The 23,108-nt window shown below is 31.9% G+C and overlaps 3 protein-coding genes across 3 annotated transcripts; all 3 read left to right on the top strand.

Moving 5' to 3' along the window:
• The first annotated feature begins 1,281 nt into the window (after nt 1–1,281).
• On the top strand, nt 1,282–1,944 carry LOC108207354 (protein indeterminate-domain 6, chloroplastic-like). The gene is made up of 2 exons (XM_017377806.2): nt 1,282–1,456; nt 1,547–1,944. The coding sequence occupies exons 1-2, from the start codon at nt 1,282–1,284 to the stop codon at nt 1,942–1,944; spliced, it is 573 nt and encodes a 190-aa protein (XP_017233295.2).
• A 7,811-nt stretch (nt 1,945–9,755) lies between these two features.
• On the top strand, nt 9,756–10,525 carry LOC108207353 (zinc finger protein BALDIBIS-like). The gene is made up of 3 exons (XM_017377805.2): nt 9,756–9,903; nt 9,987–10,031; nt 10,125–10,525. Exons 1-3 carry the CDS (start codon nt 9,756–9,758, stop codon nt 10,523–10,525), a joined length of 594 nt encoding a protein of 197 aa, XP_017233294.2.
• Nucleotides 10,526–17,072: 6,547 nt separating this feature from the next.
• Nucleotides 17,073–18,401, top strand: LOC108207351 (MND1-interacting protein 1-like). Its single transcript, XM_064086828.1, has one exon. The coding sequence runs from the start codon at nt 17,073–17,075 to the stop codon at nt 18,399–18,401; it is 1,329 nt and encodes a 442-aa protein (XP_063942898.1).
• The last annotated feature ends 4,707 nt before the right edge of the window (nt 18,402–23,108 follow it).

Here is a 23,108-nt window from a genome sequence, read left to right as displayed (position 1 = left end):
ATTAAAATTTATTATTTTGACTCGCTCCAATTTCTTAATAACGGGGGACCCTGTACATATACAATAACCACATCAATAGAAATATACCAAACATATTATACATATACAACAACCACACTAATCAAAATGTACCAAACATATAAAATTTAGTGACAATGGGCACACAATAGACAAATTCGGTGACAAATGTAGAAATCTTTTGAATATTCACTATAACATTTTTTTTAGATGAAAACTTGAAAAATATTTAATATTATTTTTGAGAATATCTTTTCCATAGCTTCAAGTAATTTATGTGATTAAAATACTAATAATTGTTTTATAAAAATTCATTTAGAGCATCTTCAATGGGGTTGACTGTATTGGTTAGCTAAATTGAATCTACAGGGCATTATGTAAATTTTTTTAAGTGATGTGTGATATTTTAACAGATTTCTTAACCGCCTCTAATGGATGGACAAATATAGACATCCATAAAAGTTTGACTATAATTCTAGATAAGGGGTGAGTATGGTTAGTGTGTCATTTTTTTTTAAGGACTTGGCTATAATTTTTATATCTCTCATGACAAATGAACTTTTAGCTATGGGTTTCTCATGGTTGGAAATAGCTCTTAAAGTTTAGTAAAATATTAATGAAAAATAATGAATACAAGAGTGGACAAAAATTATCAAGAACAAACTAAAATCTGGCGCATTCAATAGATATCTTTTGATATGTCTAAGATATTATATGTAGGAGTTTCAAAATGAATAATAAGATATCTCAACCGATTATTTGAATTGTTGATTTGATAATATCTAGGATTAATTTAATAGATTCGATTATGTATTCGATATGTATAGAATTTTTTACATATAATTTCAAAAGTAATAGTCAAAGTTTATGTACAGAGACGTTTTATAATATAAAATACAATATTATCTCATTCATTACCATAATAGTAACGGTTTTTTTTTTTATGATATCTGGCCTAATGCATTTATGACTTTTTTTATATATAATGACCCCTTCATGCCATTAGTCAGACACACAAAAACACCCGCAAAGCTGAAAAACGACTGGCTGAAACCCAGGATGACAATCCTTTAATTTCCATGACTGTATCTTCAACGGTTAATCAATTTTCATATTTTCATATCAAATTTCAATTAAATACATTACAAACGTGCCAGCCATAATGGCTGTGCCTTCATCTGCATCTATGCTTGGTCTTGGAGAAGAGGATCTTAAAGATCAACAAAATCTCTACTCCAGAATTCCCCAAAAGAATTTTGAGAAATGGCTGCGTCTTCATCTGCATCTATGCCTGGTCTTGGAGAAGTGGAGTTCGAGAATCAGCAGACTCCTCTACTTCAGCATTCATCAGGAGAAGGAGCTAGTGCTGATGTGGCTGCTTTTGGGACTGCAGATGCTGCTTCTCCGAGAAGGAACCGAAACCGTCCAGGAAATCCAAGTAAGATGATCTTATATATATGTTTTGGTTTTTGATTGTTTGATCTGTTTATTTGTTATTAATTATGTGATATATGTTTGTAAATGACAGATCCTGATGCGGTGGTTGTTGCACTGTCTCCTGAATCTCTTACGGCCAAGAATCGGTTTATCTGTGAGCTGTGCGACAAGGGTTTTCCTCCGGAACAGAACTCGCAACTCCACAGGAGAGGGCACAATCTGCCCTGGAAGCTCAAGAAAAAGACAGACCAGGAGGTGCAGAAGAAGGTGTACACCTGCCCCGAAATCAGTTGTGCCCACCATGATCCAGCAAGATCTCTTGGAGATCTGACTGGAATCAAGAAGCATTTTGCTCGCAAACATGGTGAGAAGAAATTTGGTTGCACCAGGTGTCACAAGAGGTATGCTATGCTGTACCTCAAAGCTCACAGCAAGATCTGTGGAACCAAGGAGTACAAGTGCGAGTGTGATACTACCTTCTATGCTTAATGATTAGGGACCATTTAGATATATTTAAAATAATTGCTTCTTGTTTAGAAATAAATAATTGTAGTAGAATTAGAAGCAAGTTAACACATATAAGTGATTAAAATGTTTGAGAAAAAAAATACAAATTATGAAATTAAAGCTCGTATATTTCTCAAATTTTTTTAAGTACTCTATTCTTGACTTTTTACATAGTATTCATTTTTGTCTTGTTAAACTGAAGTGTTTGTATGTATGATTTTTAATTACATGCCCATTCGTGATTCTAACTCCTCTTATACCAGCCCTTCAATTTCCAACTAAAATTAATTATGTAACACATTGTGTAAACAATATTGGGAAGTAAAAAGTGGAAGACACAAAAATTTATATTAGTTAGGTAATTAATTATTATATACTCAAAATTGCAATCGAAAAATTGTTCAAACTCCTTTATCTCTAAACACTCATGAGAAGGAGGAGTAGGAAATTTTCAGAAAGAAGACAAGATTTTCTTGTTGGACAAATAGCCACGTAATTATCGTGTGAAGTTAAAATGAGTAACGGTCCTATATACTTGAAGAAAATTACAAAAAATTCATAAAACCCGTTCGAAGTTCAAAATGAATAATCGTCCTAAAATAGTTAGACAAAATTACAAAAATATCCATGTTTCAAATATATTTTCAAAAATTAATACGTTAAAAATTATATATAAATGGTTGTAACTTTGTGAAAAACAGTTGATTAATTTTTCGCTTGTAATAATTATAATTAAAATTGCATATATAATTATACTGTATTTTTAGAAAAAAATTATAAATTAATTCTTTTTTTTTGAAAAATCTTGAAAATTCTGTAATTACAGGTTTAGCATGGACCCAAATTTTCCTAATCAAATATGTATTTAAATTTTATTTAAAAAAATATGGATTTACATTTTCAGTATGACTTACCCAAACTGGGTCCATGCTACTTCGGTCCTGCCCACAACCAAACTAGGTTGTTCCAACATTCTGACAACAAGTCTTAGTAAGGTAATAATGGGCCCCCAATAAAGTGGCTCATATATACCCATAGACCACAGGGCTTCTATGTATCTTTTTCTTTTCCATTGCTTTTATGTGTTTTCATTCATGAATCATCAGTTTATATATATGAACACTTCATTATCTAACATTTGTTCTGTTCTATGCTTTTTTATGTGTGATTAGTATAGCATTCAGAAGTGTTCGGTTCTATGCTTGCTATTGTGCATTAATATTTAATGAGTTTTATTGTAAGAGGCTATATTAACACATCAATTAATTGATGATAATTCTATTAACATTTGTTTGTAGGCTTGAATTGTACTTTGTTATTTAATGGGTTCGAATGCAAGGGGCAAGCACAAACGTGAAAATCGAAGCTCTCGACATGTGGAATCTAATGATCATAACGATCGTGATGCTAAATTTGGTAGTAATGAGCAGGTGGGGAGTGAGGAAGTTGTTGATATCCAAAATTCTATTGATGATAATGATTGGTGTTTGTATTGTAAGGAAGAAGAGTTAGAAGGGGTATTGTTTTCGAATCTCAAATTTTTGCATAGGGAGGCGTTATGTAGGCTTTGTGAGATGGGCTATCAGACATCTGTTGCGAAAAGCCCTGTTAAGTAATGGGCATTGTTATGGGAAAAAGAATGTTTTATCTAACATATTGGATAATACTGTGAGGTTTTTGGATACCGGGAAGCGGGATGGGGATAGGCGTGTTTTTGATAATATGACGCAATTAATTGACCTTCCTCTTGCTGCTTTGATTGTTATGTTGCAAAAATCAAAGCCGCATATGAGCAAAGGGGATGCTATGCTTTATCTCTTATTTAATTATCTTAATCTTGATCCTTCAGTGAACTATTTTAAACTATAGAAATCACCGGTTTGTACATTATAAATTACTATCGTATGTATAATATATCTCTCAAATATGAATACACACACAAATAAAAGAAATTTCTATAAACACTATATAATTTGGAGACTGCAGAGACCTAATACATTCAATGAATGCATATATTTATTCATACTTACTTTTTAGTTTAAGAAGTATCTGAAAACACTTGACGCGTGATACCAATACACTTGGTTGAGTTTTTTTAGGAAAGAAGATAACTACACTATCATGCCCTGCACATTCCTTTCTCTGGCTATCATGTCCTGAACATTTATTTTTCTTAATTTAGTGACAATGATCTTTGTTTTCATTTCATTGTAACAAATCTTTATCGATCAAAGTTGTTGTATGTTCTTAATCTTGTAACCGTGATAGTAACTCACAAAGCTTTCATGTAAGTTTTTGAATTCTCTCCTTATTCAGCAGCATAATTTATATATATCAATCATGTATTTTGATTGCGTGGTAGAACGAATCATGTGTAATTTTGATATAGTGTTTATAAGTCATCAAATTGACGATTGTTCCTATTTAATGTAATTGTTCGAAACTAGCTTTATGCTCCCCTTGTAATCATATAAAAGATTTCTGCATACCCACGCTATAAGAAATTAGTCATTTAAATATATTTTGATTGATTGAATGATTATGTATATAAGAGTGCAATATCTTTAGATGTACGGCATAACATCACTTTTATTTTCTTTCCATATATATTTTATCAGTTCTAGTTTGTTAAATTATAACTGATTTAAGCAACAACATTTTAAGCAAAAGAATGCATCAAAGAGGATATTCAATCCTCTTTCAAGTGGGAACAAATGATGTGGACCTTGACTAAAGAGCAACGAGAAAATTTCGATGAAATTCAGGAAAATGCATACTTGTAGCATTTGCAATAAAGTAGACGGTTATAATGCTAGGACTTGCCCTACGACAAAGAAATAGACATTTCTCACAATGCTACTTTCACTTTTCAGGATTAGTTTTAAAGTTTAAGGAATCACTTTATCCCTTTTTGGGTTAAGACATTGATTGAATGGGAATTCAAATTTCTTGATTGGATCAAAACTATGTCGTCTTTGGTCAATTTTTTTTGCATTATTATACTAATTTATACAGTGTGTCGTTTTGTTGTTAAGAGGTCGAACCTGAGTGCAGTACCTCTATTTCAGAATTTAAATGTGTTCATTTTTCACCTTTTGAGTCCTAAGGGATAAACAATATAAGCTGAAGTACACTTTCATAGTCCTGTAAGTGAAACTAAAGCCAAAAGTTTTGGTGTCACTTAAAATTACAAATAAGTCCCATGTCCAATATTTACAAATTTTATCTCATCATCAAAATAAACATCTAAAAACCATTACAACTAATAAACAATCACATACCATCCATCTCATATTAAACGAAATAAAACGCATTCGATTAACCATATAATAATAGTTAAGAATTTATTACAAATCAGATTTGAAATGATCAAAGTATATTCAACATAAAGTATTCCACACAATTTAAAAGTCTTAATGTTTTCAACTTAATTAAATACTAAACACATCCCAATCAAATGAATTGAAGTTATGTATTGATGGAGATAGTAAACTTGCAGCACTGTTTCTCAATGTGGTTCATGACGTCCAATGCCAAATTTGTTTTTCCACGTTACAGCCGGTGCCAAAATATAATTCGGAGTTTGTTTTTTGGTTGTCCTGCAAAACACAAGTGATCAGTTAGTTTTATCAAATAACTACAATTTATTCATATTCTTTATGTGAATTTAGTTAGTATAATTTAGATACCTTTTTGTTCATAATCCACTCCTCCATAAAAGAATGTTTCCCATATAGGTTTTCATGTGGTGCATGGCAAAAAACTTGTGCTCCATATTATTATCAGAAGTTTTCCATAGGGCAGGGACTACAACCGATACTAACCTTTTAATTTGAGGACATCTTGGCAAGTTATAGCATGACAAGAATTGGAAAAAGCACTCATGCTGGTTTTAAAAATAAAATTTATTAACGAGCCTTCACCAGGAAACAAGTCTACGTAATGCATTAATTAACTTGCCACAATAAGTTTGTTGATTGCTTCGTCTTCGACGCACTACATATATTAGACAATAATAACAATCAATAATAATCACTTACCGCGATTCATACTAAATGCCCTCTGATAAGTACGTTCCTTAACCACATAATGATTTTAACAACTTTTAAATTTCTAGTTTCAGTTTACGTATATACTGAAAATTATTTGATTTCCGCTAAACACTTTATCCACTTACATGTACAATTAGGAATAAAAGCTTTTTTAATGGTAACATTTTTTGGTGGGGCTAACTTTCAACAAAATGCCATTAACAAGTTAAAGAAACATATTTGTAAATTAATAAGTTTTTTGCAAGCTCAAAAGTTGGTTATTTATTTTACACTTGGTCTCAAAATAAATAGTTTGGCTATATGAATAGGCAAACCAATTAGTAAACGAACTAGATACAATGCCCTTCAGCCCATAATATTCAAACTCATAGTTTAGAAAATTCACGTAGTTCTAGTCAACTATTCAATTCCAGCCTAGTGCAAAGATGTCACAAATTTCCTCTACCTCATCACATATCGTGCACTTGATAATCACATACATGGATATACTAGAATTCTCAGTCAAAAATGAAAGATATTATTATAACATTACTCAATATCATTTCAACATCTTAATAATAAACAATTCATGTTACCTACAACACATAATAACTCTAGATTACTTAAACACCTACATATAACACCAATGTATTCTCAATAACGAAAAAAGGTAATTACAAAGCATATTTATCAGATTAAAATATTTTTGCAAATACTTTGAGGATGAACTTTTACATTTCAGGGGATATCCTAAGTTAGGTAGATCATAGTATATATGAAACCGTAAATATCACTTGATGGAAGAAAATCATCAACATGCAATCCAAAAACTATATATGAGTACATGATGGTCAAGAATAATGGTTAATCCTTCCATAAGTATCAATTTTAGGCGTAAAACAGTCAAAAAATTGTAGTACCTGAACTCATGAATGCTAATAGTCTACAATTTTAAAAAGCCCAATTCATATATGAATCTTAATTAAGCGGTGTCCTCCACCTCCGATCTATTACGATCAATTGATCCCCACCGAAAGCGCCACACAATCGCTATAGATTAGTTGCAATGATTTGTGACCACATTTGTTTGTGGTTTTGCGAGATAAATTTTTTTTGAAAAACAAAATCAGAAATTTGTTAAAAAACTAATGTTATTTCCTTTTTAAAAAATTGGATATTACTTGTCAGTTGTCACCATCACATACCATTACTAATAGTCATGGCCTCTAGTCACAATACCTTACTACAACCAGCGACTACCTATCAATATCACGCACCTTCTCTCATCACTTAATTACTATCACAATAGACCTCCCACAACTACAATTGTTCATCCATAATCGACCATCAATTGTTAAAATAAGTATATTGTTTTTAATAATGGAAAATAAAAGTTGCTGATTTCACTTTATAAAATAGTGATTAATGTATTATAAACTCGTAATTCGTGTACTTGTAAACAATGACCGGGTAAAAGATTTTTAGTTTCTATTTAAAAATTGGTTTGTGTTTGTTCATATATATATATAGACACACACACACACAATTATTTCCAAGACAACCATCTTGTATAAAGTGGCCTAGAGAACTATGTGTTGTACTTCAAAAGATTATTAATAATTTTAAAATTAATGATACTTATGCATAAAATTTGATTTCAATGCAGAATGATAATCAATTCATAACATGCACAAATAATTTAACACTTGAAATTTATGTAAAAAATTATTTTTGAATTTAGTTTAGCTACACAACCATTATGTACAAACTTGGTTATGATATTATGATTTTCAATAATGTTTTGGATAAAATGATGAAACTTTATTTTTTGATTTACTAATAAATTATTTGATGTATAATGAGATTGATCCTTGTATTTTTGTGTACACATAGGTGTGCTCTATTAGACTCCATATAAGTGTACCCCCATAAATTGAAATGAAATATAATATGAAGGTGTTGGTATAATTTTTTTGACCAAGTATGAGTGCTATTTTAATTAATTTAGGAAATGAAATAATAACATGACCGATTGTCTCGATGTCTTTTAAAATTATAGAAACTTGTGCGTGTGACTACATTATCCCTTACAAATGATTTTTCTATGATGTGCCTATGAACACATGTTAAGCACTAAAATTTTATATATAATTTTGACTCATTTTGATTGGCTCCAATTTTTTAATAACGGTGGACCTTGTACATATACAACAACTAAACCAATCAAAATGTACCAAATATACAATACATATACAACAACCATACCAATAAAAATGTACCAAACGTATAAAATTTAGTGCTTAACATGTGACAATGGGCACAAACTAGACAAACCTGTGACAAATGTAGAAATCTTGTGAATATTGACTATAACATTTTTTTAGATGAAAAATTGAAAAACATTTAATATTATTTATCAGAATATCCTTTTCCATAGCTTTAAGTAATTTATGTGATTATAATTCTATTAATTGTTTTATAAAAATTCATTTAAAGCATCTTCAAATCTTCAATGGGGTGGGCTATAATGGTTAGCTAAATTGAATCTGTAGGACATTATGTAAACAAGTTGTAAGACATTTTGCTTAGATGATCTTGGCTATATTGATTGGATATAATTTAAAAATAGTATGTTATTAATATTTTAGATAGTTATAAATTAATCGAATCTATCACTTTTTTATGTTTATAAGTAATTTGTAATATTTTTACCCGCCTGTAATGGATGACAAATATATACATCCATATAAGCTTAACTATAATTATAGATAAGGGCGTGGGTATAGTTGCACTTTGGAGTGTCGTTTTTTGAAGGCGTTGACTATATATTATATATTTGATATGGCAACTAAGGTTTTAGCTAATGGTTTCTCATGGTTGGAGATAGCTGTTCAAGTTTAGTAAAATACTGATGAGAAATAATGAATACACCGGTGGACAAAAATTATCACCAACAAACTAAAATCGGGCGCATTCAATAGATATCTTTTGATATACGTTTAAGATATTATATGTATGAGTTTCAAAATGAATAATAAGATATCTCAACCGATGAGTTGAATGGTTGATTTGATGATATCTAGGATTAATTTAATAGATTCGATTATATATTTCATATGTATAGAATTATTTATATATAATTTTAAAAGTAATAGTCAAAGTTTGTGTACATAGATGTTTTATAATATAAAATAAACTATTATCCCTCATTCATTAGTCATTACCATAATAGTAGCGGTAATTGAGATTTTTTTTTATGATATCTGGCATTAGCCATTAGTCAGACACACAAAAACTCATTCAGGCCAAACAATATCTTCACCCAAATCTCAAAGAATGTAGATTCATCCTTCTCCTCCTCGACCTAATTCACTTCCTCCATGAAAGACACACATCCTATTTCCCCTCCTTCCATTGATAAAACTAGACCTATGCTTGTCCTCGCTGCACCATGACCTTCTCCACTCATATGGCCATGGAAGGCCACCAAAACGGCCACAAAGCTGAAAAACGACAGGCTGAAACCCAGGATGACAATCCTTTAATTTCCATGACTGTATCTTCAATGGTTAATCAATTTTCATAGCAAATTTCAATTAAATACACACAAACGGGCCAGGCCACCAAAACGGCCACAAAGCTGAAAAACGACAAGCTGAAACCCAGGATGACAATCCCTTGATTTCTATGACTGTATCCTCAATGGTTAATCAATTTTCATATCAAATTTCAATTAAATACATCACAAACGTGCCAGACATTATGGCTGTGCCTTCATCTGCATCTATGCCTGGTCTTGGAGAAGAGGATCTTAAAAATCAACAGAATCTCTACTCCAGAATTCCCCAAAAGAATTTTGAGAAATGGCTGCGTCTTCATCTGCATCTATGCCTGGTCTTGGAGAAGTGGAGTTCGAGAATCAGCAGACTCCTCTACTTCAGCATTCATGAGGAGAAGGAGCTAGTGCTGATGTGGCTGCTTTTTGGACTGCAGATGCTGCTTCTCTGAGAAGGAACCGAAACCGTCCAGGAAATCCAAGTAAGATGATCTTATATATATATGTTTTTGGTTTTTGATTGTTTGATCTGTTTATTTGTTATTAATTATGTGATATATGTTTGTAAATAACAGATCCTGATGCGGTGGTTGTTGCACTCTCTCCAGAATATCTTACTGCGAAAAATCGTTTTATATGTGAGTTGTGCGACAAGGGTTTCCCCAGGGAACAGAACTTGCAGCTGCACAGGAGAGGGCACAATCTGCCCTGGAAGCTCAAGAAAAGGACAGATCAGGAGGTGCAGAAGAAGGTTTACGTCTGCCCCAAAATCGCTTGTGCCCACCATGATCCAGCAAGGGCTCTTGGAGATCTGACTGGAATCAAGAAGCATTTTGCTCGCAAACATGGTGAGAAGAAATTCAGTTGCACCAGGTGTCACAAGAGGTATGCTGTGCTGTACCTGAAAGCTCATAGCAAGATCTGTGGAACAAAAGAGTACAAATGCGAGTGTGGTACTACCTTCTTCTATGTGTAATAATTAGGGGTCATTTAGATATATTTAAAATAATTGCTTCTTGTTTAGAAATAAACAATTGTATTAGAATTAGAAGACTTATATATTAAAATATTTGAAAAACAAATACAAACTATGAAATTAAAGATCGTATATTTCTCGAATTTTATAAGTACTCTATTCTTGACATTTTATAATATTTATTTTTGTCTTGGTTGTGATCTATTAAATTGAAGTGTTTGCATGTATGATTTTTGATTACATTCCCATTGGTGTTAATCATAAACCCGGACTCTAGCTCCTCTTATACAGGCCCGTCAATTTCCAACTAAAATTAATTATATAAAATAATAATTTTTGTAAGAAAATTTGCCAACAAAAATTATTATGTTAACAAAATTTGGAAGAAGACACAAAAAGTTATATTAGTTAGGCAATTAACTTAATTATTATATACTCAAAATTGGAATTGAAAAATTGTTCAAACTCCTTTATCTCTAAACACTCATGAGTAGGAAATTTTCAGAAAGAAGTCAAGATTTTCTTGTGGGAAAAATACCCACGTAATTATCATGTGAAGTTAAAATGAGTAATAGTCCTCTATACTTAAAAGAAAATTACAAAAATATCCATAAAACCCGTGCGAAGTTAAAATGAATAATCATCCTAAAATATTTAGAGAAAATTATAAAAATATCCATGTTCCCAAATATATTTTCAGAAATTAATACGTTAAGAATCATACATAAGTGGTTGTAACTTTGTTAAAAACAGTTTATTAATTTTCTGCTTGTAAGAATTATAATTAAACTTGCATATATAATTATACTATATTTTTAGAAAAAAAATTATAATTTACTTTTTTTCGGAAAATCCTAAAATTCTGTAAGTATAAGTTAGTTGCGGCACTGTAAACTTTTTTTATTAAACATTTGACCCAAATTTTCCTTATTAAATATGTATTTAAATTTTATTTAAAAAGATATGTATTTAAATTTTCAGTATGACTTACGAAACTCGGTCCAACCTACTTTGGTCTGGACCACGACCAAACTAGGTTGTTCTAACATTTTGACAACAAGTCTTAATAAGGTAATAATAGTCCCCTCCTTGAAAAAGTCGCTCATATATACCTATAAATTCTCAGAATATACATCTTTCCCAATTATATCGTTCTTCATCTCACAGTCACACACTCATAGACCAGAGGGCTACTCCTCCTTCCCACAATTCTGTAAGATCTTAAATATATCCTTTTTTTCCTATTGCTTTTATGTGTTTTCATTCATGAATCATCAGTTTATTTTAGCTAGTCAAGCCTCTCAAATATATTACGCTCCTAGTGTATTGGATCCACAAAGCAAAATATATACGGTGATCAAATTTAAAAGTCGTCCGATTGATGAATCAATTATTGTGCAAAATGATATAGAGGACGCTTTTCAAGAAGATAGATCTAATGGCTAGCTCATTTTCACTATTTGTTGATTTTGCACAATATGGACAAATACCATTTATTCGGCATGAAAATCAAGATGATGATGATGAAGATGACGAATTGCGAGATGATGAAAATCAAGATGATGATGTTGAGCACAATGAAGAAGAGGAAGAAGAAGAAAATGGCGATAATGATGATGATGATGATGATGATGATGATGATGATGATGATGATGATGATGATGATGATGATGATGATGATGATGATGATGATGATGATGACGGTTTTGATGACTTTCAATGATGTTTAAATTTGAAGATGTTTAAATTTGTGTAATGATTTACAATAGTGTAATGATATACAATGTTGTTTAGGCTGCTTGGTAATTTGGTTATGTATTCGTAATTGGTTTGGTACAGAAACGGTAATTTGATTATGTATTGGTTATGATTTACAATAGTTTAATAAAACCGACCGCTTGTCCTCATAACCGACCGTTTTTTTTTACCATATTATTACCATAAAACCGGCCACATTCAAATAAAACCGACCGCTTTAATAATATACCACTCCAGAAAACCGACCGTCTCCTTACAAAAACGGCCGGTTATGTGACGGTCGGTTTAATTGAAAACAAATAGCGTACTGGGCTAAACCCGACCGTATCATAACCGACCGAGTCATAACCGACCGTTGCAGGGTTTGACTTCGGTCGGTTTTAAGTAAAAGTCAGTCAAAAGGTTTGAAATTTCATATATTAAAAATATATATATTTATATATATATAATATAATAATATGAACAAATATATTAAAATATAAATATATATATATATATATATGATATTTATTTTTAATATTTTATGTAAAATATATTAAGAATATAAATATAGACAGTCACCCCTAACGTTGTGAAAAATTAAAATTATAATTATAAATTCTACGATTTAAAATTTCATTATATTTTCTTTCCTATGCGTACGGCCTACAATGCTTTCATCACTTCTCACTCTACTTTTCTTTTCTACTAGCTATCTCTTCAGTCTTCATCATCTCTGCATCTCTCTGGACTGATACATACATGTATGGTTTATGGTCTGTATTTGTCAGGGCCGGTTTTGAGCAAGTGCACCAAGTGCAACAGCACAGGGCCCATAGAAATTTAGGGCCCCCAATTTATGACTACTTCTTTCTATCTTTTAGTATACTCGTGATAAATTGATCTCTCTTTAATTTTTATCATAATTTTATTTAAACGCTAATTAGTACACTGTACAAGCAGTAAATCCCACACGGCCACACACATATTTAAGTCTAACTACCCAAGAAAACAAATAAATTTTCAGTTGTAGACTTGTAGTAGTACAATTTTGTTTATGATATCTTGTTATTTTAAATATATTAAAATTTTGTTTTGTCATTTGAAAGGGCCTCATTCTTAAAGTTAGCACGGGGCCTCAAAAAAGTCCCGGACGGCCCTGGTATTTGTAATATCGCACAAGATTTAACACATTGTAGTAGTAGTAGTTGTTAGTAATGTCTACTCCGAGAGATCATGTGGAAGAGATCCGAGCAAGTTTTGTATTGAGAGGAAAATAAATCCTTTGACTGAGGATCTGCATTAGGCTGTTATGAATCTCTCTGATGAACTTTACGCTACTGATGTTCAGTTTCTACGATTATTGCAAATATCACGTGCATAAAAATTAAGATTATTGCGATGATTGCAAGTATTTTTTTTATAACTGATATATATCATAAAATCCCCGATTTAACCGATTAAACCCCAATTAATCCCTGCAAGGTCGGCCACCGATTGAATTTTTGAAATCCGATTAATCCTTATATATATATATATGTATATATATATATATATATATATATATATATAGGCTCATGATCAAATAGAAACCACTCTTAAAATAAAAACTAGAAACCAGTTTCCCTATCACTATTTATAACTACGGGTATCACTAATTTATACTGCACTAATCACTGTTTTTATACATTATGTAAAAACCGATTTTTATTATCAAAATTGAGAAAATCTACTTATCTAAATTATTGATAATTGATTATAAATGATTAATTTCATCTGTAGGAAGGTTCTTGGTGGTAGGAAGCCGCAAGAGAAGTAGGATGATGATAGTAAGTAGTCGTTAGTTTTGTAAGTTATGATGGATAGTCTATGTGACTATTGGTGATGATAGACAATGGTGGCAAGTCATGGAAACGTTTGGTAATGGTGCTAAGAGGTCCATTATTACGATTTGGGTGAAGATGATGGTCATATACGTTGCATATATGTATGTATATATATTTATATTCGTGAGATATGCTATATATAAATTAGTGATATGTTATGTACAAATTAGTGATTTCTGTAGTTAAAAATAGTGATAAAAAACTGTCCAGAAACTGGTTTTTAGTTTTTAGGCTAATTTGGTTTCTATTAGAGTAGGACTCTCTCTCTCTCTCTATATATATATATATATATATATTACTTAATGGAAGTATATATGATAAAATATTATATTACTTTAAATGTGAATAATTATAATGTTTATGAATATAGTAAATATATCAGTTAATAAATAGCCAATATAGTAAGATAATTTTTAATTTGATATTAAAATATTATTAAATAATATTAGCTATTAATATATAATATTATTTTAATATTTTCAATATTAAAACATTAAAACTATAGTTTTTGTTTAATTAAATAATATAATTTGACCCCTTTTATAATTTAGGGGTCACTAAAACCGACCGATTGGGGGGATAAAACCGACCCATTGTATTTTGCGCCTAAAATTTCACGAAAAGTTAAAAAACGCGCCTAAACCGACCGATGGTATTCATAACCGACCGTTTTTTACCATATTATTACAAGAAAACCGACCGCATTCGTATAAAACCGACCACATATGTTATACACAATTCCAAGAAACCGACCGTCTGCTTTACAGACGGTTGGTTATGAGTCGGCCGATTATACAAATAAGGAAACCATACTGGGCTAAACCCGACCGTGTCATAACCAACCGCACATAACCGACTGTGTGTGAAGGTTTGACAAAGGTCAGTTTTATCTGGTCAACTGGGACATAACCGACCACAGTCTGTGGTAGGTTTTACTGTTCGTTGTTCGTTGCTGACGTGGTGATGTGACACCCATTTCCATGTGGTGACAGGTGTCATAATGTGGGACTATATTTCTAAGAATACAAAAGCATATAACCGACCACCACCACGGTCAGTTATAAGTGTTAAACACGACCAATTTACATAACCGACCACGGTTAGCCGTCGGTTTTAGCCGTATAACTGACCAATAATATTCATAACCGACCATTTTGTGTGGTCGATCGGTTTTGACGTGTTTTCCTGTAGTGTCAGAGGCCATTTAGATAATTTTAAACTTATTGCTTCTTGTTTAGAAATAAAGAAGTAAAGTAGAATTAGAAGCAAGTTAAGACTTATAAGGGATTAAAATATTTGAGAAGAAATACAAACTATGAAATTAAAACTTGTATATTTCTCAAATTTTTATAAGTACTCTATTCTTAACTTTTTACATAATATTCATTTTTGTCTTGTTTGTTTGTGATCTATTAAACTCAAGTGTTTATATGTATGATTTTTGATTACATGCTCATTCGTGTTAATTATTATATACTCAAAATTGCAATCGAATTTTTTTTCAAACTCCTTTATCTCTAAACACTCATGAAAAGGAGGAGTAGGAAATTTTCACAAAGAAGTCAAGATTTTCTTGTGGGACAAATACCCACGTAATTATCGTGTGAAGTTAAAATCAGTAATGGTCCTGTATACTTAAAAGAAAATTACAAAAATATCTATAAAACCCGTGCGAAGTTAAAATGAATAATCGTCCTAAAATATTTTGAGAACATTATAAAAATATCCGTGTTTTCAAATATATTTTCAGAAATTAATACGTTAAAAATTATACATAAGTGGTTGTAACTTTGTTTAAAACAGTTGATTAATTTTCTGTTTGTAAGAATTATAATTAAAATGCATATATAAATATACTATATTATTAGAAAAAAAATTATAATTTACTTCTTTTTCGGAAAATCCTAAAATTGTGCAAGTATAGGTTAGTTGAGGCATTGTAAACTTTATTATTAAACATTTGACCCAAATTTTACTAACCAGATATATTTTTAAATTTTACTCTAAAAAATATGTATTTAAATTTTCAGTATGACTTTGAGTCCATCCTACTTTGGTTGGCCCACAACCAAACTAGGTTGTTCTAACATTCTAACAAGAAGTCTTAATAAGGTAATACTGGGCCCTCAATCTATCATTCCTCGAAAAAGTCGCTCATATATACCCACAAATTCTCAGCAGTTTCATCTTTCCCAATTCTATCGTTCTTCATCTCACACTCACACACTCATAGACCACAGGGCTACTCCTCCTTCCCACAATTCTGTAAGATCTTGTATATATCTTTTTTTTTCCATTGCTTATATGTGTTTTCATTCATCAATCTTCAGTTTATATATATGAACACTTCATTTATCTAACATTTGTTCTGTTCTATGCTTGTTTATGTTGTTTAACAATATAAACACACACACACAATTTCCAGGTTTATGATCAATACACACAAGTGTTTGCAGAGAAAACACACGCAAAAATTATATTAACTTCCACACCTATATAATACAGACTCGATGCATACATATATTAAAAAAATAAACTGCTACTCCTACAAAATAGGAACCACTCCTACCAATACTCCACTACCTACACTTATCCAACTGATCGTGTAAAATAGCTAAACAAACCAAGACCTATTCATACTCAGACAATACCATTGACACAACGTTTGCCAGCAAACTAAACAACTGACTCACATATTTAAAATAAAACAAATAAAACAAATAATTAATAACACCTAAATTTAAGATTATTCCAACAGTTTATGTGTGATGAGTATATCATTCAGAACTGTTCTGTTCCATGCTTGCTATTGTACATTAATATTTAATGTTTTTTATTGTAAGAGGTTAAATTAACTCATCAATTAATTGATCATAATGCTGTTGACATTTGCTTGTAGGCTTGAATTGTACATTTGATATTTAATGGGTTCAACTGCAAGGGGCAAGCACAAACGTGCAAATCGAAGCTCTCGATATGTGGAATCTTCTGATCATAACGATCGTGATGCTGAATTCGGTACTAATGAGCAGGTGGGGAGTGAGGAAGTTGTTGATATCCAAAATTCTACTGATGAGAATGATTGGAGTTTGTATTGTAAGGAGGAAGAGTTAGAAGGGGTATTGTTGTCGAATCTCAAATTTTTGTATAGGGAGGCGTTATGTAGGCTTTGTGAGATGGGCTATCAGGCATCTGTTGCGTTTAAAGCGCTGCTAAGTAATGGACATTGTTATGGGGAAAAGGATGTTTTGTCTAACATATTGGATAATACTGTGAGGTTTTTGGATACTGGGAAGCGGGATGGGGATAGGCCTGTTTTTGATAATATGACGCAATTAATTGACCTTTCTCTTGCTGCTTTGATTGTTATGTTGCAAAAATCAAAGCCGCATATGAGCAAAGGGGATGCTATGCTTTATCTCTTATTAAATGATCTGAATCTTGATCCTTCAGTGAAGGATTTTCTAAATCAGAATGCTGCGGCATTTTCTGGGGGATACATGGCAGACTTTATAAACTTACACACTGAAGCTAGTGGTTGTGGAAATGCTTCTTTCTTAAGTGCTAATTCGTCAACTGGATCTTTAAGTGAAACAGAAGCTGTAGTAGAGCAAATTGAGCAGCAACCAGATGCTAAAAAGGAAAACGCGGGCAGTTCAATGATGGACAAAATTTGTGATTTGAACCTTGATGAGAACATTGAGTATGTTCCAATGGATCAAAGAGTTGAGATGATCACAGATTTGCTTCAACAAGTTAAGGATCTTGAGGGACAAGTTAAGGAGCGGAGGGCCTGGGCAGAGGAGAAAGCAAAGCAGGCTGAAAGAACCATATGTTGTAAAGAAAGAGAGCTTGAAATGTTGAGAGTCGAAAGAGAGGAAAATAAGGGGAAACAAACACTTGTAGACTCTATTATGATGAGGATCAATTCCATGAATTGTAAGATATCAGATATAGAGAATGATCAGAGAAAGTTACTTGACCAAATGAGATGTACATCTGCAGCTCTTGGGCAATTAGAATTGGAATGTGAAGAAATGAATGCAGAGTTCAAAGCTTCAGAACTTAGTGCATCGGAGTCATTAAGGGCCTGTGCAGCATCTCAAGAGAAGCAGAAGAAGTGCTTGAAAAGACTCGTGGCTCAGGCTAAAAAGAAAACTAAATTGCATGCCGACATTGTAGATGCTGAACAACAAATTTTACAGCAGGAAACACAGTTGGAGCAGGTAGAAGCAGCTCAGGAAGTCGCTTAGGTACAATCCACGCTCTCTTTGTTAATATACGTGCATCTCGTTTGTATCTAGAGATTCTTTTTGGTAATTAACTCCTAAATATTCACATTGTACTTCATCACATGCTCATTTATTTTTTTTAAACAAGTAAACTAACTTTATACCATCATGGTTAGGTAACAGATTGCTATAGCAACATAAGTGACTTCGTTTGTGATTTATACACTGTTAATTAATAAAGGTGAATAATGTACAGAGATATATGCCATATCTGTGAGTGAGGTTGGTTCTAGTATTTTTTCTTAATTTTCCAGTTCAATTTTTCCTTAGCTTGTTAAAATATATTACCATATTAGTAGCTTCTCTTGAAATGATCTCTTTAGTATTTATACTGTTTTAATCTGTCATTAATTATATTGCAATTGTTCGTTACCATGTGAATTGTTTGTTTATGTTGTGTTTGTTTGCCTTGGCGTTTATTAAAAAGGTCGGCCTTGTAGTTATTGTTGAACCCTTCCTTCCCTCTTTGTTCATCCAGAATTTAACTTTTCCTGTGCATTTCTTTTTATTCTTCTTTCGATCATGTAATTTTTATCTCACTCAAGTATCCTAGTACATGTGGTACCAACTTGACAACTTGTTTAGAAAACAAAACATGCATTAGTTGAACAATTACATTAGTTCGTGCTACTGTGCAGTCTGACTTCATGTTTTTCAACAAAAACACTGACCCCAAAATATTAATTTCTTGACCCTCGTGGAATTCATTTCTCTATTATATATGATTAAATAACTGATTAGTTTTTTTTAATAATATAAGTCTTTCATGTTCTGGAAATGATAGGCAAATTGGAAAGAGGCTCAGAAGGATAAAGAATCAGCATTGGTGCAGTTAGAGGAAGAAAGGCGCCTACTGAAAAAAACTAAAATTACTAATGAAAGAGAGCACAAGGCCTTGCACTTAAAGATAGAGTCATAGAGACAGACTTTCTGCGTCACAAGGATGACATGCAGAGGCTTGAACTGGAGCTTTCTCGACTTAAAGTGTTATCACAAGCTAGTCAGCTCTATCTTCACTCAAAGAAGCTACAAATGGCTAATACTGAGAAATTAGAGACTGAAGGAGAATTTATTGCAAGTATTTTCTAGGCTAGATAACGAGGAGGACTATTGTAGCGACCGAAAATGCTTTAATTGTGAGAAAGAAGATGTATCAGTGGTTTTTCTGCCGTGTACACATCAAGTCTTGTGCATCAGTTGCAGTGACAGTTACGGAAAGGGGAGAAGGCCTGCATGTCCTTGCTGCGGCATAGCAATTCAGCAGAAGATTCGGGTGTTTGCTGCAGAATCCTCGTAATTGCGGCATCATACTCAGTTGTGACATGTCTAATTGGTAACAAACCAAAACCAAGCATTTTAGTTCATTTGAAACCAGCAGGAATTAGCGACATTTACTATTTTCTTGTTTTGAGGATGTAATAATAATAATGTCTTAATAATTCTCATTGGAGAAAGATGATAGTATTTCAGGTTATCAGCATATTTATATCTATCAGCAAGCTTACAGGAATATTTGCAAGCTATCAGCAGCCTTACAGCGCGAAGAGAGAAACAATCGGATAATGATCAAAGTTTATTTTCATGGAGATTTAATAGGAAACGAATTGTAAGGATTTTAATATTTGTATATATCTTATATAAATATTAGAGCTCAGTTTTATATTTTATCTCAAATCGATTTTATCTAAAAACTCCTATTTAGTTTTAAACTGTTGGATTTTAGAGTGATTGACACTTTGCACCCCTTATGTTTAAGCGCTTTTTCGATTTGGTCTCAAACAATTTTTTTTGGCAGTATGCACCTTAAAGTTTGAAAAGCGCTTCGCTTTGCAACCCTTTGACCAATCTCCGTTAATTAACCGTTAAAGTTAACAGATTTCAGGTTTTCACTTTGCACCCCACAATTTTAATTTTTTTTCATGAGTATTTTTAAATATTTTTTTTCAAAAAAAGAAAATATTGCTTTTGGCCATAAAAATACTTACGGAACTTGCAAATTTCTGATAAGGAAGATTGCAAAGATCATACATGTTTTCTTGCATTTCAGTCACCATTCTCTAGCTGGGTTAGAAAATCTTTCAGAATATTCTTTCATGCTGCCAGGAAAACCAGTCACGCAGGCAAAAACATCCAATGTGGCCAAGGTTCTTGGTGGGGTTCATAAAATTAAGATGGTCTCTCTGGCAAGGTATTCTCTAAAAGTAAAATTTTAATTTTTTTTTATGTTGCCTGCTTCAGCTTAACATTACTCATCAATGTCTAATTATTTGGCCTCTTTGTTTCAAACTTTCCTTCACTACTTTGCTGTAGGAGGTTCTCCGTGTAGACTTTCTAAGCCACTATCTTACCTAGATACTCTAAATATCTTTGATTTATCATAGATTTCTTGTTTGTTTTTTTTTTTATTCGGAGTGCTCCAAACTTGTGCAACATTCCAAAGCTTCATCAAGAGCAAAACTCGGACGCTTGGATTGCCCTGATGTGTACGATGAATTTGATGGTGATCTTTGTTGGGAAGATATGGACATACATGTTTAGCTCATGGTGTTTTGTCCCTAAGACGTAAGGTGAAGAATTTGAAAACACACATATATTTATAAGTTTTGCTACAAATGTATCATTTGCTTCTGTATTTCTCTTTAGATCCGTACTAAATATACTAGTCCATAGATATTAAATTCTTTGAATGAAATGCCAAGAAAACACGTATGATCTTTGCAATCTTCCTTATCAGAAATTTGCAAGTTCCATAAGTATTTTTATGGCCAAAAGCAATATTTTCTTTTTTTGAAAAAAAAATATTCAAAATACTCATGAAAAAAAATTAAAATTGCGGGGTGCAAAGTGAAAACCTGAAATCTGTTAACTTTAACGGTCAATTAACGGAGACTGGTCAAAAGGGTGCAAAGCAAAGCGCTTTTCAAACTTTAGGATGCATACTGCCAAAAAAAATTGTTTAAGACCAAATCGAAAAAGCGCCTAAACATAAGGGGTGCAAAGTGTCAATCACTCTGGATTTTATTTAAATATCTTACTGAGTTGAACGTTCATCATTCAAATCAAATTTAAACGTGAGGTTGTTACCAAGATCGTTGGGAAATTTGTTGAATTGTGACCATTAGTGTGATGTATAAATACTTGAGTGCCACAATAAGTTTGTTGATTGCTTCGTCTTCGACGCACTACATATATTTGACAATAATAACAATCAATAATAATCATTTACCGCGATTCATACAAAATGCCCTCTGATAAGTACGTTCCTTAACCACATAATGATTTTAACAACGTTTAAATTTCTAGTTTCAGTTTACGTATATACTGAAAATTATTCGATTTTCGGTAAACACTTTATCCACTTACTTGTACAATTAGGAATAAAAGCTTTTTTAATGGTAACATTTTTTGGTGGGGCTAACCTTCAACAAAATGCCATTAACAAGTTAAAGAAACCTATTTGTAAATTAATAAGTTTTTTGCAAGCCCAAAAATAGGTTATTTATTTTACACTTGGTCTCAAAATAAATAGTTTGGCGACGAATAGGCAAACCAATCCGTAAGCGAATTAGATACAATGCCTTTCAGCGTCTAATATTGAAATCATAGTTTAGAAAATTCACCTGGTTCTAGTCAACTATTCAATTCCAGCCTGGTGCAAAGATGTCACAATTTTCCTCTACCTCATCGTACATATCACGATACACACATATCCTGCACTTGATAATCACATACATGGATATAGCAGAATTCTCAGTCGAATATTATTATAGCATTACTCAATCTCATTTCAAGATCTTAATAATAAACAATTCATGTTACCTACAACACATAATAACTCCAGATTACTTAAACACCTACGTATAACACCAATGTATTCTCAATAACAAAAAAAGGTAATTACAAAGCATATTTATTAGATTAAAATATTTTGCACATACTTTGCGGATGAACTTTTACATTTCAGGGCATATCCTAAGTTAGGTAGATCATAGTATATATAAAACCGTAAATATCACTTGATGGAGAAAAATCATCAACATGCAATCCAAAAACAATATATGAGTACATGATGGTCAAGAATAATGGTTAATCCTTCCATAAGTATCAATTTTAGGCGTAGAAGAGTCAAAAGATTGTAGTAACTGAACTCATGAATGCTAATAGTCTACAATTTTAAAAAGCCCACTTCATATATGAATCATATTTAGGCGGTGTCCTCCACCTCCAAACTATTACGATTAATTGATCCCCACCGAAAGCGCAACACAATCGCTATAGATTAGTTGCAATGATTTGTGACTACATTTGTTTGTGGTTTTGCAAGATAAAATTTTTTTGAAAAACAAAATCTGAAAATTGTTACAAAACTAATATTACTTCCTTTTTAAAAAATTGGATATTACTTGTCAGTTGTCACCATCACATACCATTACTAATAGTCATGGCCTCTAGTCACAATAACTTACTACAACTAGGGAATATCTATCACTATCACAAACCTTCTCTCATCACTTAATTACTATCACAATGGACCTCCCACAACTACAATTGATCATCCATAATCGACCATCAATTGTTAAAATTATGTATATTGTTTTTAATAATGGAAAATAAAAGTTGCTGATTTTACTTTATAAAATAGTGATTAATGTATTATAAACTCGTAAT

The sequence above is a fragment of the Daucus carota genome, chromosome 2 (genome assembly GCF_001625215.2).
Source record: "Daucus carota subsp. sativus chromosome 2, DH1 v3.0, whole genome shotgun sequence".
In the NCBI taxonomy this organism is placed as follows: domain Eukaryota; kingdom Viridiplantae; phylum Streptophyta; class Magnoliopsida; order Apiales; family Apiaceae; genus Daucus; species Daucus carota.
This window is presented reverse-complemented; position numbering and strand designations above follow the sequence as displayed.

What these genes read in the sequence shown, in the direction of transcription:
- LOC108207351 (XM_064086828.1), top strand. Translation starts at nt 17,073, where the DNA reads ATGGGTTCAACTGCAAGGGGCAAGCACAAACGTGCAAATCGAAGCTCT.
- LOC108207354 (XM_017377806.2), top strand. Translation starts at nt 1,282, where the DNA reads ATGGCTGCGTCTTCATCTGCATCTATGCCTGGTCTTGGAGAAGTGGAG. An exon ending in AAACCGTCCAGGAAATCCAA is followed by an intron (nt 1,457 to 1,546) that starts GTAAGATGATCT and finishes TGTAAATGACAG; the next exon opens with ATCCTGATGCGGTGGTTGTT.
- LOC108207353 (XM_017377805.2), top strand. Translation starts at nt 9,756, where the DNA reads ATGGCTGTGCCTTCATCTGCATCTATGCCTGGTCTTGGAGAAGAGGAT. An exon ending in CCTGGTCTTGGAGAAGTGGA is followed by an intron (nt 9,904 to 9,986) that starts GTTCGAGAATCA and finishes TTTGGACTGCAG; the next exon opens with ATGCTGCTTCTCTGAGAAGG. An exon ending in AAACCGTCCAGGAAATCCAA is followed by an intron (nt 10,032 to 10,124) that starts GTAAGATGATCT and finishes TGTAAATAACAG; the next exon opens with ATCCTGATGCGGTGGTTGTT.